The following is a 19541-nucleotide window of genomic DNA, read 5'->3' as shown; positions in this document are numbered from 1 at the left end:
TTGATTAATTATGAATATTTTAAGATGATTAAGTGTGCACTTTCTCCTCCTCCTATTCGCTATGCTACGGGGGGTTGAAAGGTTAGTGCTCCTCACCAACTGATCCTTTCTAATCCTTCATAAAATCATTTGTGTCTGCACTCCCCTTCAACACAAGAAATAACACCTCAATGGGACGGATTATGTAATGGACATTAGTGTGACCAACACACACGCAAAGGGTTATCATACAATGATAAAGATGAGCGCTTCGCAATGCTGAATTAAAACAAAACCAACGCAATGGTAATGCTGTTTCTCTGGCGGGTTCTCTTATCTGATTTCCAGGAGGAGTTCTGGGTGATGGATGATTTCATTACTGTAGTGTGGGAGTGATGCTGAATTTCTGAGGCTCTGCTGCCTGGGACTTGGAGAGGAGGAGGGAGGCGCTCTGTCAATTTGCCAGTTTAGCTCAAATGATCATCTATGAGGAAATTAAAAACCTGCCCAGAGGACAGAAACCCTCTCTAGGAGACACGGCCAGAAACACAATAAGAATTCCAGGAGGGGGTGGGGAGCCTGGTTGTTTTTTGTTGCTATTCTTCTTTTCATTCGATTCCTCATCCCAGATCAAATGGAAGAGCTTCAGTTTAGCAACATGCAATGAAAAGCATGCGTTACTGGGTTACATAATGGCGATCAATCAATTCATTTCTAAACGCCACAGTGATCAACATTCAATTCATTGTTGCATCTCCTACAGTTGAAATCACTGTTAAAAAAAATGTAAATGCTAAATGAAATGGATATTTGTTAAATATACGTAACACACACAGGCTGCTCAACAAACAGACACATCCAGTAGAACATACAGTCCCACACTCTCAACTGGTCAGGTGACCTGCCTCCCCACCCACACATCTTGAAAACGCTGGGCTTCATGACAATTTGATAAAACGCCTTGCTGAGCCAGCTAGCAGAGTGATAGATCACCTTTCTGTGAGATAATACGAGTGATGTACTAGGATTCCATAACCTTTTTAAAGCAGGCACTGTGCGTTACTCACCTTTAATACTGGCACTTGTCTTTTCGGTAACATTACTGTAGTAAATTTGGTTATCTGACCAAAAAAACAAAGAGGCTTCAGATGACAGCTACTTTTTATATGAATAATTTCACTGGTTTTTAAAATCAATACCAAAAGGTGTTGCCGACCCAGAAAACATAAATCAATCTTTATTGCACTCAAGACAAGATGCATTGGAAAGGAAGAGAGGCCATTCTCCAGATCTAGCAGTGAACAGAATCCAGCTGTATTCAAGTTTCTAGCTGCTTGAGTCCAGAATCACGCTGCATCGACAGAGCAATAAATAAACAGTGTCCCGTTAAAACAGTTACAATCAAACCAAATGCATTTACAAAGAGTAAAACATAAAACACATTATTTCACGAAGGTCTGTGAAAGTCTGTCTTTGCACTTTGGAGGTGGGTTCAAAATGAAAGATTATCGTCTAATTTTTATTGGTGAGCCCGGTTACGTATGATATTTTTTGTATCCATTTGAAAAAAAAAAAAAAATTAATGACAATTAACAATAATTTAGTAGCTGAATTATTATTCCTTGATATTTTGAATTACAAAACAAAAAAAAAAATAAAAACTCTATCTGGCTCTCAACTCAGATTTTTACTGATCGAGTGATTTGGAAAAACACAGTTCCAACTTCATATATGGAAAGGATTGGGTTTTTTAAGCACACTTAGTTTCTACCATCATTATTTTCTAAAGGAAAATGCCTTTGACAAAATGTGACTCTGCAGCTTAAAGAAGAGATCGTAAAGCCTGCGGTCCTGACTTCAACTACTTAGCTACTGAGCCCAGTCCTCAGCTAGACCTCTGTGCCCGCTAGTCTCTAATATCAAGCTCTAATGCATCCCAACTAGCCCCCTATTACAGACTAGACCCCCCTGTGGAGTTAGTCAGCCATGGCCATTAAAGCAGACACCTGTAGCTCTTTAAAGCAGAAGAGCGACTGACTATCCACCAGCCACTCTGCTTCCCATCTCCCTCCTTAACCACGACACCTCCTCCTGTCTTCAGACCCTAGTTTGTCGCTTGAATTACAACACGACAGAGCACAAAAGCTTGCAGCTGACAGTGCCTTTGCAGTAGAAGGAGTAAGAAGTTGAGTTTCACCAGAGTGCATGGTATAGCGTGGTATAACAGAATTAAAATACTGTACACAGTAGACAAGTTTGAAAATGGAAACTGCACATGTTGCACATACCCCCCCATCCGGTTTCTCACCAAGATACGGTTGGACTGTGATGCTCTTCAGCACAAACCAAGCAGCTTATATTATTTACACTAGTAGAAGTACCAGAACAAACGTTTTGTTAAATAAAATATACAGCTCCCTCACTCCTAATATTATCATTATTAATAATACCCCCATTGAATACCCTTGCAGCTTGACAAGACTGCTGCTTTAAATTCGCCTGACAGCACCCAGCACAACAGAGCTGGAGCAACGCAGCCATCGCTGTGCATTCTCCAGTAAACATTATTAAATAATCATAAACAGTGACAGTGTTAAATCGGGGATGGGCTGGTCTCGCATGGGAGTAGTATGGAGGGTGTATGTGTGTGTCATTGTTGGCTGAGTTTGGAGACATGTGGTTTTGTGGCCAGCAGTGAAAGAATAATCCAGACTGCTGGGGGGCACAAAACCAAAAGTTCATAAACTTCAGGTTCAAGTCTGAACCCTCTGATCCTGCAGCTCCGGCTCCCAGTCCGGTCCAGTCCCTGAACTGAGATAGTCGCCCAGGCCAGCCCATTCAGCAGTCCCGCTACCCCTCTCCCGTCATGCCACGTTCTCGCGCTCTCCTCTCGTCTCCGACGGGCCGTTTGACACTTTCTTCAGCTTCTTCAGTCCATCCGTCATGCCTGTCGCTGTCACCCTGAAACAGGAATGAGACACGCGTGTCATTAGAGGGGAAATTAAATCTCTTGCATTTGTAGATATAATTATAAAATATTCATTACATTATGAGACAAGCAAAAAAAAAAAAAAAAGTGCCTTACGGAGAAGCGTGCAAACACATGTCGGAAAAAGCCTTAAAAACAAGTCATAATGTTCCAAAGTACCCTCCTCCAGGCTCAAAGGATATCAGTGGCCATGCCTAGAATATCAACTGGCAGTAGTGAGAGAGAGAAAGAGAGAGAGAGACCATCTGTCCGAATTGTGTACAAAATCTCTGGGGCTGGAAAAATATTACAATCCGTATATAGCACACCCCAGCAGGGGAGCACAGAAATTCAGTTAGCAGCCAATTTGAAATTTCCACCCTTAAAACACCTGCTGGGAAGGCACATAAAAAATAATTTAAAAAAAGGAAGCGATGCAATTCTGCATTACACCTACATTGTGTGCAGAGCTCAGAGTGCGAGGGTGTGGACAGGGTCAGAGCCCTGCAGCTGAATGCTCCTGCCCCATTAACATTCAGCACAGCATGCAGGGATGGTGCTAAAGCCTGGCACTGGAGCAGGAGCAGCCAGACACCGACCCTGCTTCTGCCTGCCTGTTAGCATGCAACTCAGGGCGCCTTGCAGACCCTTGCAACTTGGGAGTGGCAGAAAACAAAACAAAACAGAAAAAAATAGCTTCAGGGCCGGCCTTTATGTAGGAAAACATCTTAGTATTAGTGTGATTATGAACTCTTTCAGCACTGCAGACACATGGGTAGGAAAGGGAACGGCACTAGAAACTGCAGACCTCTCTAGAGGTACAGGAACTCCACTCAGAACAGCAGACCAGCAAAACCAATATATCTGACTTGTAGGCATCCCCAAACACTGGCACGCTCACAGACCCTCAAATCCACGTAGATGCTTGATGCACAGAATCTAAACAGAACCATCCAAGACCTGCCTTACAGTACCTGCTGTTTACTGTTCAAGGCTTGAAGCTACCACTAACCCTGCACACCCAGCCCTGGGATTGAGAACTGTGTCTTCAGTAAAGCACACCATTTAAAATGACCAGGAGCCAGGAGCCTGATGTTAAAGAAACTGTTTCTCCCGTACAACTCCTACTAGTACACCTACAGGCTCGGGTGCAATTTATTCATCATTCAAACTCCTGGCACCTGGTCATTTCAATAACATAGCGACACAAGGGAAGTTCTGAACCCCAGGACTGAATGCAGGGCTAGTGCGCGTTTTCAGCTTTGCTATTGATATCTACTGTTCAGCCTTTAGCAGAAAGCAGACCTTGTTGATGGTTTGGCTTGTGTAATTCCTTATACCGTACACACACACACACAGTTGAGCACAGAGAGGATATTGCCGCAGTAGGACAGGCGTTAAATATTTTAACTGGTTACCACATGGCAGGCTGGCTGTGCCCCTGGCTCAGCTGGCAGTGGCAGGGCTGGTTAAATAGTCAGAACGGAGCTGTACCACAGGCAGGCTGGCTCTGCAGCATCACACAGGACACCGCACACACACCTGCTGTCCCCACATCACACAGGACACCGCACACACACACACACACACACCTGCCATCTGCCGCTAGAGAGAGAATACCAGGGGGAACTCATTTGTCTTTCTATCTATCCGTGTGTCTCGGTAGATAACATCTGGATATTCAAGCACAGGGTTTTTTTTCCCCCACCTGCATTTTACAATTAAACAGCGCATTTATTTATTTTTATTCCAAATTTATTAAATTTGAATTGTTCAATTTTTTACAAATGTAGCTTTTTCTTAGTTTTTCTAATTTTACATTTAAACCCACATGCATCTCTTTTTTTTAACTTCTGTTTTATTAAATGTTGTATTGCTGTTTTTAATTTAACTGCTTAATTGTTCTTCTATGTGTGTGTGCGCGTGCGTGTTTTCAGGCAGATGAAAGGCGCTATAGAAATGTGAATTGTATTGTAATGCAGTGATTTGACTAGAAGTGCTGAACCTACTCAATCTGCAGCAAAATGTTGTTACAAATGTGTCGTGCTAACAAGACAAAAACATGTGGTCCTTAAAACTTTAAGTAGAAGTCCCAACTGAAGATAAAGATGTTATTTGCATATTATAATAAAAAAAAAATTAAAAACGCACAAAATGCAAATGCAGTACCGGGATATTATTTATAGTATTTGTAACATGGAGCAATCAAGTAAGGGCCTGGATCTAAACTTAAAAAAAGTAAAGAAAATAAAGCTGAAATAATACAAATTCCAACAATACCCTCAAACGTTAAAACAGGAAATTCCAGAAGTGCTTAGAAAAGAACAGAAAAAACTGAGGTGAAGAGGGACTGCTTGATTCCTATGAGCTGGCACTGCATGTAGGGAGCATCTGGTTAATGTGTGCCCATTAGGAACCCTCCCTATGCAGCTCTCACTGTTCCTTAACTAGCAGCCCAGCTGGTAAGGCTATAGGGGGCAGTGTTCCTGACCTTGGTGCACAGCGGTGCCCTGCTAGGGTGCATGCTCACTCACTGGAACACCGGCACTGCGCTAACCACAGGGGGCTGCATGTTTGCCATCATGTTTAATTCACGCAGGAGTGGAGAGCACTGTTTGTGGCAACAGAGAGAAGTCCCTTAGGTCACAAACAAGAGGCAAAGGCTCTGGTGTGGATATACGAAAGATTTCTGCCTGCTGCTTGCACAGTAACACACACGCACACGCACACAGACACAGACACAAACAGACACAAACACACACACCAAAGAGGCCATAAGGTTTCGATTCAACTAGCATTGCAGTCTGTCAGCATCATGTTCAAACTTTCACCCAAAAGCCCCTTGGCCAAAACAACTGCTGGGCAGGCAGTCGCAGTTTGTTATTCTGCAGCCACAGGCTCTAGTTAGGGAGTCTGAAAGTGCTTGATCTTAAATACAGCAAGGGGTGCTGCAGAACCAAGCTTGGCTATGACAAATCACATGTGTAAAATAACAATACTGCAATGTTAATTGATAACAAGAGGTTGGATGTTAAATGAAGACTCCTCCACTCCTCCCTCTCTCTCCCATCCCTGCTCCAGGTAAAACTGCTTGATTATGTAACTATTCTCCTAAAAAATAAAAATATTAAAAAATTGCGAACTACAGCCATTCAGTTCATGATAAAGATATAGGACACAAGCCCCCCAGAGATGCCTTTTAACTGTGTTGCGTTTATTGAGGGAAACGGAATGTTTTTTAAAAGCTGCACTGCCCCACATTCATTAGAAGGGTGGGACCTACAGCATAGCACGGGTCTTGCTAGAACAACAGTGGCAAGCTCAGGTGATTTAAAGTTACTTGCAATCTTCATTTAACGACACACACTTGACTAAAATCACACCCAACCCCCTCTCTCCAAGCGTGCCTCTTGTGTTGGAGGACACACACAAGGACTTCCAGTGCCAGGAGCTGAGGTTATTAATGGAAACTTTAGGTTTGTGCCACACAGCCAGCCCTGCTACTGCTGCTGAGAACCAGGGAAGAAAACTAGAGGGGACAGAATTAAAGCCAGAGTGAGAACTACTGGAAAAATACAGGTACAAAGAGGAGAGAGGGATGGAGGTAGGGAAAGGGAGAGAGCGCCAATGGCGTCTGTGAGCTTCTATTTTCCCTGTGATGATGTGGATGAAAACTGCACTGCAATGTGCCTGTAGATTGGACACAGGAGTAGGAAATCACAAATGCACGGTTTAATATGGGACCTGCTGAAACAGGACAGCTCTATTTTAACAACCTACAGTGACAGATCTTCATACCTCCCCCAAGATCAATAAACCTGCTCTTTCACAGAGCAATAAATCATAAACCACAGCAGCAGCATTAATCTAAAATTATAATGCGTCTGTATTTAGATCTGCCAGTGTTTAGATCAGGCAGCAGATTTCAACCACAAGTGCAGACAGACAGTCAAGCACGCGCAGGCAGACAGACACAGACAGACAGTCAAGCAAGCACAGGCAGGCAGACAGACAAGCACGTACACACAGGCAGGCAGACAGGCAAGCACGCATGCACAGGCAGGCAGACAAAGCACGCACGCACGCACAGGCAGGCAGACAGACAAGCACGCACAGGCAGGCAGACAGACAAGCACGCACGCACAGGCAGGCAGACAGACAAGCACGCACGCACAGGCAGGCAGACAGACAAGCACGCACGCACAGGCAGGCAGACAGACAAGCACGCACGCACAGGCAGGCAGACAGACAAGCACGCACGCACAGGCAGGCAGACAGACAAGCACGCACGCACAGGCAGGCAGACAGACAAGCACGCACGCACAGGCAGGCAGACAGACAGACAAGCACGCACGCACAGGCAGGCAGACAGACAAGCACGCACGCACAGGCAGGCAGACAGACAAGCACGCACGCACAGGCAGGCAGACAGACAAGCACGCACGCACAGGCAGGCAGACAGACAAGCACGCACGCACAGGCAGGCAGACAGACAAGCACGCACGCACAGGCAGGCAGACAGACAAGCACGCACGCACAGGCAGGCAGACAGACAGACAAGCACGCACGCACAGGCAGGCAGACAGACAAGCACGCACGCACAGGCAGGCAGACAGAGTCAACCACGCACAGGCAGGCAGACAGACAGCTCATCCTGTAATTTGTGTGCAACCACGAGGCCACACTGCCCCCCAGTCCCTTCGCTCTAACCATTGGCCCTCACTGCCTCCCAATCCCTTAGCTGTAACCAGCAGCGCAGACTGCCTCCCAGACTGGAAGAAAGGGTGTCTTACACATCATCCATCTCGAGCTCTTCATCCTCTTCCAGAGGCAGGAGCAGGTAGGGATTATCGCTGGCTGGTCGGAACTTGTACCCAGTCAGGATGAAGAATACGAAAGTGGCAACTTCATCAAGGAGCTGCAGATTAAAAAAAAAACAAGAACAATGAAGTGAACATTGATCACAACACTCAACAGCGCTAAAGCTTAGAAAGACTAGAACACATTGAAAAAAAGAACGTTTGTCATGGAGTTTCTATTAGTGGTTCTAGAATTGGATAATGTGCTTAACGCTGCAGACCCTTCTTTTTCCTCCCCAGCGGATACCCGACAATTGAACAGCAAGGATCCAAAAAACAAACAAAGTATTGAAACAATTTTTTTTTTTGTCTGAAAAATACTTTGTGACTTCTATATGCATGTGTGCTCTCCAAAGTCTGCTGGGTAGTTTACACAAGACAAATACAGCCAGCAACAAATGCCACTACACAAATTGCCACTGAATCGCAAGTGTAAAATACTGACCAAGATTGTTGGCCATTTTATAGCAATATGACTGGTTTTACAAACCCTGCTTGCCTCTAATCTTGAACTACCTAATGTTATAAACGGCATTTTCACCATCACTCAAAGACGGAAGCACCCTCAGGTAGACTTAAGGCTTTAAAAAAAAATAACACACGTTACATTCTCAAATTGCAAATACTGTCAGGAATAAAAAGCATTACCTAGTATAAAACATTCCTAAAACAGGTGCATGGTAAACCCTATGTGTTGTATCCCTGGAAACGAACAATAAATAAATAAATGCCTGCATGCCATTAGTGCTTCAGTGAATGCTTCTGGGGTCGGGGTGCAGAGTGGAGAGCAGCACTTACCTGGTACAGCCACTTCAACTGGAAAGGAACAGTGATTTTGATGAGAATCGCAATGATCCGTGTGAAATAAATATAGCACACAATCTGAAAAAGAGAAAACATGAAACCACTGAACCCAGTCAAAGGCAAGATCATTATTTTTTTCACCCAAAGGTCAAATTTAATTTAATTTGCCCACACAAATTACATAGGGGCATACCCAAGACCAGAACCAGTTGTCTGGACAGTATTGTCCTCCTGTAAAAGCCTAGAGCGTTTACAGACCCCCTACCCCAGCTCTAGAGTGCCCCCTCCTGGCTGAGTCAGAGACAGGCACTGCTACCACAAGCTTCCAGATGAACAGCGAGCCGAGAGGCTGGGAAAGAATGCGATTATTACAGCTTGCTCTAACAGCACGAGCTGGCGTTACCCCTGGGAGTTTTCAGACTTTAAAAAACATAAATAAATAAACAGGACAAGACAAGAATTTCTAAAGATATAAAAAAAGACAAAAAGGATTGAAAAAAACAGATGAAAAACTTAAGATCCAAGGGCGTCATTAAAATAGAATGAAACTATAAATAACGTCTGTCAAACAAAGCCATTGAATAAAAGGTAGCTAGATAGGAGATATATTATACACACACAAATAATAATAATAATAAAGCTGATGAAGGTGATTACAATTATCCCAACTCCTGTGGGTTTAATTTTCATAGGTTTCATGATGGCAAGCAACTTTGCATTGCTGCAATACATCAATAACCCAGCAGCCAAACTTTGCATTGCTGCAATACATCAATAACCCAGCAGCCAAACAGCAGACACTGTGTTGCATCAGAACTAATAACCAGTTGTCTTCCTTTTAAAAAAAAAACACTTTTTAATCAAATCCTTTTTGCAAAGGATGGGTGAACAGGAGGTGGGGAAAATAAACAAAGTTATTACTTGCCACAGACCATGAAATGAAAATCACGAGGTATTTAAAAGAATCCTGTTATCAACGGTGTGCTCAAGGAGTGCTTAGGGTCTCCTTACAGCTGTTAATTGTGTGTGGGTGTGCCAAGGAAAAACAACGCTGCCCAGAGAAAGATGCTTTACTTACCATTACATAGTAATGCCTGAACAGCTTCAGTTTGACCAGGTTTATAGCAGCTGGAGAGACAAAACAATAACAGAATGCCCACTTAACACTAAAAATTAATTCAGACCACGTACAAACCACCAAGTGACTTATTGATTAATATACAATGTTTTCTCCACCTCGGTTTACTTGGATTATTAGATACTCAATAGCTGTTAACTGCATGTTGTTTCTCATTGGAATCGATTGTCCTGTTTCTACAGAATTAACAACCTTATGCTCATTTTTCTAATGGCAAATAAATCACGTGACACTGTGTGGCTTTTTGTCCTCGCTGGCTGTGGGTGTTCCTCAGTTGAAAGCACACTCTTCAAGTTCAGAAAACCTTTTGGAAATCTGCCCACAACACTGGGGTCAGCCCTGCTGTGGGAATCTGAATGCCTTCAAAGCACACAGCAAGACTGCGATGCTATGCCAACCATAAAGGGGCTACGAGGTTAAATCTAACTGCACTCAAACACTGCTTAAATACACAGCGGCTACTGTTAAAAACACAGACGCCACTCTGAATAATGAATATCATTCTTCTGTTCACCCGCTGAATTTCAGAAGCCAGTTTTTAATTTATTTCCAGACACAAGAAACCTTTTGTTATTAAAAGGAGGTGAGAGAAGCCGAGCTTCATATTGCAGCTGTCTACAGTCTAGCGTTCTGCAAGATAACCAAGCTGAAGTAACCGTTTCATATTGTATATTTTAAAGGCTTCAAGGGAATTTGACATATTGATATGCAATGGGAGCATTCCAGCATCCCTATCACTAAACACAAGCTTAGCAGCACCTTTCCAAACACACACAACACCAAGCAGGCAAGGGCTTTCCCCAAGATAACAAATATATTTACACACCATGAGAAATTCTCCTCTCTATAGTCCAATTATTTGATTACACTGAGCTAAATAATGTAAAGTTGTTTTTTTTTTTTCTAAGTTGCCAGCGGCCAGAACAAGCCTGCACTGTGGCGAGGCAATTAATTCTCTTCCAGGTAATTAAAACACATTTTTACTTGTCAGCCGAGCCGACAAGATTAATGTCACTGGAAAACAATTACAATTGGAAATTATTAACCAATAAACGCTGCAGTTTGGCTGTTACTTCTGAAGTCGCAAAAACGTTCCTCAAAAGAAAACAAAAAAAAAAGGGTAAAACAAGCGTTCCCGTTTTTGTAATTTTTTATTAAATGGGACCCTGTTCACAAAACTTTAAAACACTGTTTAGGGAAGGTTTTGTTCATTTTGACTAATAAAAGTTTCCAGTTCATGAAACAATAAAAGTGTCCTCATTGCTTATTGATTATTACCTGTCCGACATTCGATTAGGAAACTGGTTGCAGCTTTAAGACAGCGCTGGAATCTCCAGCAATCAATAACAGAAGCCGTGGAGCACCGAGTCACTGTGCTGCTGAAGCTAGTGGCTGTTTATGGCACTGCATTCTTGTTTTCAATTAGCCAGTGATGTTATTAGCCCTAAGAGACCTGACCTAATGCACTAATGTATATGTCTTAATCAAAACCGAAAGCACACAAATAAAGATAAAAGTGGCACCAGGGGATCAGCTCGGCTCAGAGAAAATGATACAAATGAGGGCTCACAAAGCCTGTGGTCACCGTAAACAGAATCAGCCTAATAATACCAGGGAGAAGGGAGCAGGGTGCAGGGAGCAGGGAGCAGGGAGCAACATTGGATTCCACACGTACAAGCACAGGGATGGAAATTACTGTTGGGTCTCGCACCCTTAGTTTTACTTTCAATGCTCCGTTCCATTAAGCTAAATGACAGTCATGCATATTTAAATCAGATATATCGGAAACTAAATGAACCGATAATGACTTGTATTTTTAGGATAGTTACAATGTTAGTTCTCTGAAGTATTTATTATTGAAAAGTTAAGTGGGTTATTTACTGTTTTTATATATATATAAAAAATGTACCTTTCCCGTCTGTTGCCGACGCCTCCTGCAAGTGTCTTATCGACCTAAAGGGGAGAAAACAATCAATTGCATTCTTAATATAAGAGAACAGCAATCGCCATAAACAGAAGCCTCCTTCAGGCAGAATCAGCGATGGAAATCAGACTCCTATTGCACAGCAGTTTCACCCATTCCAGGTTTTAAAACAAGCTTGGATCAGCCCCTGTGTACAGGTAACAAGCTCAGGTGTGTCTACACTTGATAACGCAAACATAACGAGAACTGTCTCCTTACCAAACCACGGGGAAGAGGATGGCTCCACAGCAGAGCAGGTCAACCAGAAACAGGATCTCCTTCCACAGCCCGTACTCCGTAGTGCCCTCCTCCGTGGACTCCATGATGATGTAAGACACGTTCGCCAGGACCTGAGGGAGAGGAGAGAGGAGGACGGGGCGGAGGGGCGAGAGAGAAGGACACGGTCATTTACATTCCTTCCACACTGCTGAACTAATCCACTGCTACCTAACCTTGTTGAGATGTGTAGTGCCAGTAATCTGAATCACGCCAAGGCTAAATCTACTGTGAACTGGTAATAAGTGTTTTTCCCCCTCCATGCTTACCTGGACCTGAAGTTAATCTCTTAAAACAGGGATTGGAAACCTCAGAGTCCTTACCTGCAGAGGGATGACGATCATGAAGATTTTCTTGTCTTTATCCGATAGAATGTGCTTAATGAAAGCCCAGCCCGTTCCGATCAGGGCTATAGTGATGAACAGCAGTGCTCCCTTCAGCCTGTGCAACAACACAGAACAGGCACAAGGCTTACAGACCGTACATCTCCACCGCTCTCAAACTCCATGCACTGATTACCACGGCACTAGCTCTGTTGCGAGCAGGTGAACTCATTTGAAATGTTTACTGGGATACATGGATCATCTGCGACTTTAAAACACATATTCATAAGGTATTACGGAGATGAACTCCCACTGCATAGCAGTTTGATCCATCCCTGGTTTTAATAAGACATACTTGAGCTTGTTATCTATACATTGTGTCAAATCAAGCTGGTAGCAAAACCTGGAACAGGTGAAAATGCTATGCAATAGGAGCCTTATTTCCATCCCTGCGGTATGCAATACAGTACTGAAGAGAAACTTTATATAGTTACACATTTTGACAACACAGAATGAATGATGAAGGCTTTGTACTGGCCCTCCTTATTTCTTATTTCACTATTGCTAGAATAACCACAGCTTTAAAAAGGAAATAATTATACCTGGGAGGCAAAGTTAAAACAGAACCCAAGTGATGTGGTCATTATTTCCCAGCTGTAATTGACTTCTCTCTCTGCTCTATTTCCGGTTACAGTAAAGCAACCCATAATTAACTTACAAATGAGCGCTGGAATTCTCAAAGTACTGCTGGCGTCTGCGTTCGCTGCATTGATTGCCTTGTGCTTCATTTACAGTCTTTAGTACAATTGTCCTCAATCAAGTTCTGATTTGGCAAGCGCTTGTTAGTGTTACGAGCGATCTCACAGTACTAGAGCAACCGCAGTAAGAACTAATGAGAATGACTGCAAACGTCAAGAGAAAGGACTGTAAATCTGAAGGCACTTGCTCTTTAGGGTTTGCCTTTTCAATTTAGCAGAGTGCAGAGAAGGCTGGACTGTCTGATTAAATCTAGCCGTAAACACGAAGCGATTACATTTAAGTGCAATGCTGAACACGATTGCTTTAGACCTGCTTTAAAATGATGCACAGCTCATTTTGCATCGACGCAGGAAAGAAGCGCCGTTGCAAAGGCTGAGCAAGTCGCACTGCAGGCTCCTTATCAGGACATGGGTTTACATGGCGCAGAATTCTGGCGACGTTCAGAACACTAGTCTGCAGGATCAGCATAGCCTGCAGCGCCTGGAATATTTCCATTCATGTTACGCAGATTTTATAAGCTTCATGCAAGAACAGTGAATGAAAACAACATGCAAAGAACAAGCCAACACACTAGGTACATACAGAACCTATGCTTCTGGGGGTAACAAGGGAACTCACAGGTGGGTGATGTAATAGACGACCGCCCATCCTTCGATTGGGAACCCCTGATTGGAGATGTAGTAAAAATCAATCTGGAATTGCAAAGAGAAAACACATTAAAACAGGATTGCTCTCAGTGAGTAGCTTAAAGTAAGTCTTTTGAAATGCTTCACTATACTGCACTATAGATGTGGGAAGCTGAACCACAGATACAGTTACTGTGTGTTTGCATATCTTCATTTACAGTAAAATATTAATATTAATAATAAAGTATATATAAAAAGGGACCAGTGAATGTTGAAAACCCTGTTGGATATGAAATGGGTCCATACATATGCAAATCGCGGTGCCCTGAATCAAGAACTCTACGTTGGCAAAGAAACTGAGCAGTTTTTGACAAGTTTGTACCACTGGGAAAAACCCAGTGCTTTTTTTTTTTTTTTTTTTTTTTTTTTTAAATGACAGACTCCTTGGGTCAAGTGCCAGTGCATACTTACTGCATGGAAAACCAGCGAAAGGGATTTGGTGAAGGGCAGAGCAGACATGAGCCAGTGGATCTTAAACACGTCACTTCTGGAAGAAAAATAAAGAGAGAAAAATCAGGCATCACTGAGGTTTGCTGGGAGTACACAACATTTAAATACAGCGACATCTTGTGGATAGAACAGGTTCCTGTTTCTACAGTGCAACGTTTCAGTAGCTTTGTCTCTCTGGTAACAAAGAATATATTTTAGTCAAGTGGATCTTAAGTGAAATCAGACGTATATATGGATTTGCTCAGTTTCAAAATCGGATTCAAAACAGGAGCAAAACTGGGTGGCTGGTATCCATTTTGTGAAGGGGAATAAGGGAATTCAGTGTTCACAGAGGTGAGGGAAAATACCACTTAATGCAGCAGGTGTACGGTAGTTTACACAAAAGGTTTAAGCATCGAATCGACTGAACGTAGATTTAAGCATTAGTTAGGGTCCACATTCAAGAGACGGGGGCCCCTCATGTGCTGGTCTTGTTTGCCCACGCGTCTGTCACATTTTGCACCAGTCTTCATCTTTTACCATACACTCCTAGCCTCACAGGAAAGTTTCGGGCTGCATTCAGCAACAACCTGACGAACCCTCGATTATAATAGAAATCTTTTCCTGATGACGTGCGTGACGTGGACACAGGTACCTGTGCTGGCGGAGGACGTGGACCCAGACTGTGCCGATGATGAAGAAGAAGAGCGCCATGGAGAGGTAGAGTTTGGGCAGCGGGATCTCGCCCGCCGACAGGAAGCTGCTCGGGTTCTTCTCCTCGATGTCAATCTGAAAATACAAACGAAAACAAGCAACACAGTATTTTAAAATCCTCTGTGACCGGCCAGCACTTACATCTCCAATTCCTTCAACCTCGTAGCGAATGCGTTCTACAGTAACAGCATTCCAGTACCATCTAGTGCTGCAGAATTGTAACAAACATTTTTTAAATTTTTTGTATTATTATTACAGCAAACTACTATAAGTTTCCATTTCCTAGACCGTAAAGCAGTTTTAAGAAATGTACAGCAGCATCGCTACTTAATAAAAATAATACTGAACTGGTTGCTTTGTAGGTAATAAGTTACTGTGGGGTGGTTACACAGACCCCCGATTAGCACTAATATTATATTACCCAACACAAGCCATATGCATTTGCTTTTGCCTCAAGAATGTGACTGCCAGGGTTAAGAATGAAAATAAGACTCCCATTGCACAGCATCCTGAGCCATGTTACCACCTGAGCTTTCCCTGATAAGGAGCACATGTCACGGATTGTTTCACACAGTAAGACCTGGAACGGCTCAAACAGCTACGCGACGGGAGTCTCATTTCCGAGCCCTGCATGGTGATGCGTGAGGGAACACTGGACTCGCCTCAATGCTGAACTTGAGCTGCCTGTTGTTCTTGGTCTCCTTGCTGTAGCAGTTGTGGAAGTAGAGGCTGTACAAGCCTTGCTGGTCACCTGTGCTGACGTTGAAATGAAACTGAAAAGGGAAAGGGAGCGGACACAGGGAACTGAGCAACTTGGAAACTTGATCTCAACTGACATCTGGATAAATAAAGGTTTTGACTGATTGATCTCAACTAGTACAAAAATAAAAAATAAAAAATAGTGCACCAATGTGCATCAAGTATTTTTATTGAAATATATGCCTCTGTGGGCATTCTGGCTGTCATACTTGAATTGCCCTTGTAATAATTTACCTGGAAGGAATAGACCCCTTCTTTATTCTGCAGGGAGTATGATACTTCAGCTTTCTTCACCTGTTGAAACACATTGCGACGATGAAGAGAAAACACAAAACAGAAAGGAAAGCTGCCCGGCAACAAAGTTATTGCTGTGCTCCGATTGGCTAGCTGTTACGGCAGGATTTATAAAAATGACCAGTAGCTACAAATAAGAAAAGAAAGTTTGGGTAGTCACCTGTTCAAGGTCACGCTTACTGTTGGTCTTTTCTGTAATTAAGATAAAAATGCAAGTGTATGAATAAAAGAACAGGTGTCAGTAACCAGCCTTCAACAGGCAATCAGCACATTTGAAAGCTTCTGTCTTGCATGTATTTACTTATTTAGCAGAAGCCTTTATCCAAAGCGACTTTCTCTCAAAGAGACTATACTTTGGTTAAACAAATACATTTTATCAAAAAATAAAAATAAATACCCAGGGCTTTCTCAGTGGGTTTGAGAGTCGACTGTCCCCCAGTTCCTGGTTTGCCCTCTGTTCCATTCTCGGTCTCCTCTGGCTGGCCCTCTTTCCCGGGTACAGACTGACTCGTACTGCCCCCCGCCGCCTGGCTCCCCTTGAATGGTCCAGCCACAATGTGAGGCAGTTTGCTGTCCTCTGCTGAGGTCTTGATTCTCACTCTGAAATAGATCCAAGAGGGGGTCTATTCAATCGAGTTGAATGGCGGTCTGTTTAAAATCAGTAAAAGAAGGGGACTTTGAGAAAACCAACATCAACTGTACAACAGCGTGCGAGTCTGCCCAGGCGTGTTTTTTCTTAAAAGAAATCCTATTTTTAATATTTAAAGCCTGGCGCTATTTAGAACCGCCACTGTTTAGATCAATTAAATAACCCTGAATATCGTAATGCAGTAACATGGTTGAAAGTCCACCCAGATCTCAAAAGCAGAGCAGGGTCAGATCAGGTAATGACTTTGATTAGGCACCTCTGGAAACCTGGGTCCAATCCAGCTCAGTTCACAAATAAAACGACATAGCAGAGGACATCTCAAAACCATCGCACAAGTCTATGCTTGAGAGAGGGCTAGGACTGACAGCACCACTCAGCAGCGTTAACTTAGCACCGAAATATACTCAGCCGCTTACAGACTGTTGCCGAAGTCCAGCAGAAGCATAGTGACAGCCACCTCATTGCTGGGGTGCTTCTTCAGAATGCAGTAATCTACATCTTCATCCTAGCGTGCAAAAGAGGAAACAAAATAACTTCTTCCACCTCTCCTTACGACAGACCAACGCGCGGGCTTATAAGCAGACTATTTCAAAACAGCGTCAAACTGTTCACCCAGTTCCGATGAAAAACAATTCCATTTAATCCATTCCAATCTCTGACAGCGAGCTTTTGGTCTTTATGTATAAACCTGTAGGCCATACTGCACACCCTGCAGAATCAGCGCAGTGACAGCAGAACAGAGCAAGTTCACACCCAGAGAGCTCAAACCACTTGAAAACGAGCCAATTGTTAATATTACTAAGATCGCATCCTTCAATGTTTTACAGTACGCTGTACTCACCAAGTATGTAGAAAAGCCATCATTACTTGTTCTGTCAAGGCTGAATCCGAGCTGAAACCCAAAAACAGAAAAAAGTGAGCAAACAGGTTTATGGGGGGGGGGGGGGGGGGCGATGAGTTACTGAAGCAAGCGCAGAGGCAAAGGGCAAGAGCGATAAACTTTAACCCTTTAATGGCAGATACAGAGTATTGTCGCTTACGGCTGCATCAGGGTTGTGCAAGACATCGGATCATAAGATATTTTGTTATGTGTTTCGATATGAATTGTCCGAATCTCAAATGCCAATGCCTTCATAAAACAAAAATCGTAGAGAAACACACTCTAAATGAACCATGTGCTCCATGCCATGCCAGTTCCCAATGTGGAACTAAAGGTCTGTGCTTTAAAACAGGTGCATCACTGTCAGCATTCAGCAAGGCAAACCAAAGCGTTTTAAATTCAAAGCTGCGTAGATGACAGCGCGCCATCTGGTAGTGCAGAACGGTAACAGGCACAAAGCAAGCGGGTACTGTACCGTGGAGCTGTCGATCTTCCCAACGTCCTCTCCCTTCAGAGTGAGGCTGCTCATGTTGACAGTCATGTATCCATCTTTGAAGAAGCCAAATGTGTTCAGATGCACCTTTTGCCTGACATCATCCTTAGGGGGGTGGGGACAAAATCAAGATCGGCATGCTGTGAACCTAAATCACAGCTTCAAGAAGTACATTTATATGTGCTCTTCAAAAACTTACTACAGAGGCAAAAATAAATAAATAAATACAAGCATTTCAGTGTACAGGAGTCTGCACTAAAACTCTTAGGCTCTGTACAATTTATCAGGCTTGATTTTCATCAGCCTGTACCTTAAATGTACCAGTTATGCTGCATTTATTTTCATGTTTATATGTTGTTTGAAAACATAAAGATAAGCAATACTCATTAAAGCTAGTGTTTAATATGCAGGAAGAAGTACATAAGGATAGCAAGGCTTAAACTCCAGGTCGGCGAACATCGATGTAATTCACACAAACCGAACATCGATGTAATCCACACACGGCAAATATTTAACTAGCAGTACACAGGAGCTCCACACAACTGCACTAGCAGTACAGTACTGTATACTCTGAATGTTTCCCCCCGTATACCCGGGTGTACATCATTGCATTTGGTAAATTACATTGTGTCCAGTGTGAAGTCGGGTTAAATTAGTTAATGAATATAAATAAATACATACATTTCTGGAAATAGAACATGTTTAGTAAATTTGATGTTATTTGTCCTAACACAAAACGGATTACCTCTACCTAACTCCCCGTTACTGTTTTAAATAACATAGGTACCGTTTGTGAGCCAAAGAGTCGGATCTTTCACAGGTACTGTCTGCAGCTATAAATACCATACCGGCCGGCCCCGACAGGATAGCGGCGATTCCCCGGCCAGGGTTACCTTTAAAACGAGGTGGTGTAACCTGCCAACACCTTCTCCGAGAAATAAGATAAAAACCAAACTGAAGCCCGTCAGAACACAGCTCCCAGCAGCGGCCATGTTTCCTCCAGCATCTCCTGCCTCACTTCCGGCGGAAAAAGCGCACGGGACTCAACAATAACAACCAGGCTGCCATCGCGCGGCGCCGCCCACGTGTTCTGTTAAAGGGACATGCGCGTGTTTCTCCATTTCATCAGTAAAGTTACATATTAACGCAAAACAACACGGTATATAATTTATGTGTAATTTACAATAAATATGTCATGACTCATGATGGTAAATCCAGCAATGGCCAGCACTGGTGTCTGCTGGTCAGAGCTGGGGATCTGCAGGTTGAGGGGCTGGTTAAGCTGGTAAAAACAGCAAAATAGGACCATTAACAATCCCTTTACTGATGTTCACCTTGTCTGGGATTTCCATACCTGCTGGGTGCCCTGTAGGGGGCTCCTCGATATTTCTTCCAGTTCTCAACTCTGAGCTAGCAGTAGCTGGCATTTCCAACATTCAGCCCATTCAATAGGATATTAGCTTCAGTTGTTTTAGACAGTCTTGTGTTAGTTAGCTTGTGGATCAAGGTCTTGCCTTGTCACATTCTCCTCCACTATAGACATATGTATCACAGGTTAGATCTTTAGG

General features: G+C 43.2%; 1 protein-coding gene across 3 annotated transcripts; it reads right to left on the bottom strand.

Annotated features, from left to right (window-relative positions):
- Window positions 1–1194: 1194 nt before the first annotated feature.
- LOC117422670 (protein GPR107-like) lies at window positions 1195–19018 on the bottom strand. Of its 3 annotated transcripts, none has more exons than XM_058986784.1 (18): window positions 18822–19018; window positions 17956–18078; window positions 17442–17492; window positions 17017–17105; window positions 16349–16551; window positions 16112–16143; window positions 15892–15951; window positions 15561–15671; window positions 14840–14973; window positions 14167–14242; window positions 13688–13761; window positions 12311–12428; window positions 11931–12061; window positions 11658–11701; window positions 9689–9738; window positions 8605–8688; window positions 7741–7865; window positions 1195–2940 (listed from the first exon to the last, which is right to left on the bottom strand). In XM_058986784.1, the coding sequence occupies exons 1-18, from the start codon at window positions 18963–18965 to the stop codon at window positions 2844–2846; spliced, it is 1746 nt and encodes a 581-aa protein (XP_058842767.1). In that variant the 5' UTR covers window positions 18966–19018; the 3' UTR covers window positions 1195–2843. The 3 variants fall into 3 exon arrangements, with proteins under 3 accessions (XP_058842767.1, XP_058842768.1, XP_034783950.1); XM_058986785.1 differs by having other exon boundaries at window positions 18867–19016; XM_034928059.2 differs by lacking the exon at window positions 18822–19018 and adding an exon at window positions 18761–18783.
- Between the last annotated feature and the right edge of the window lie 523 nt (window positions 19019–19541).

This window comes from Acipenser ruthenus, chromosome 15 (assembly GCF_902713425.1).
Source record: "Acipenser ruthenus chromosome 15, fAciRut3.2 maternal haplotype, whole genome shotgun sequence".
NCBI lineage: Eukaryota > Metazoa > Chordata > Actinopteri > Acipenseriformes > Acipenseridae > Acipenser > Acipenser ruthenus.
Note: the sequence above shows the minus strand (reverse complement) of the source record. Positions and strands in the feature narration are given on the sequence as shown.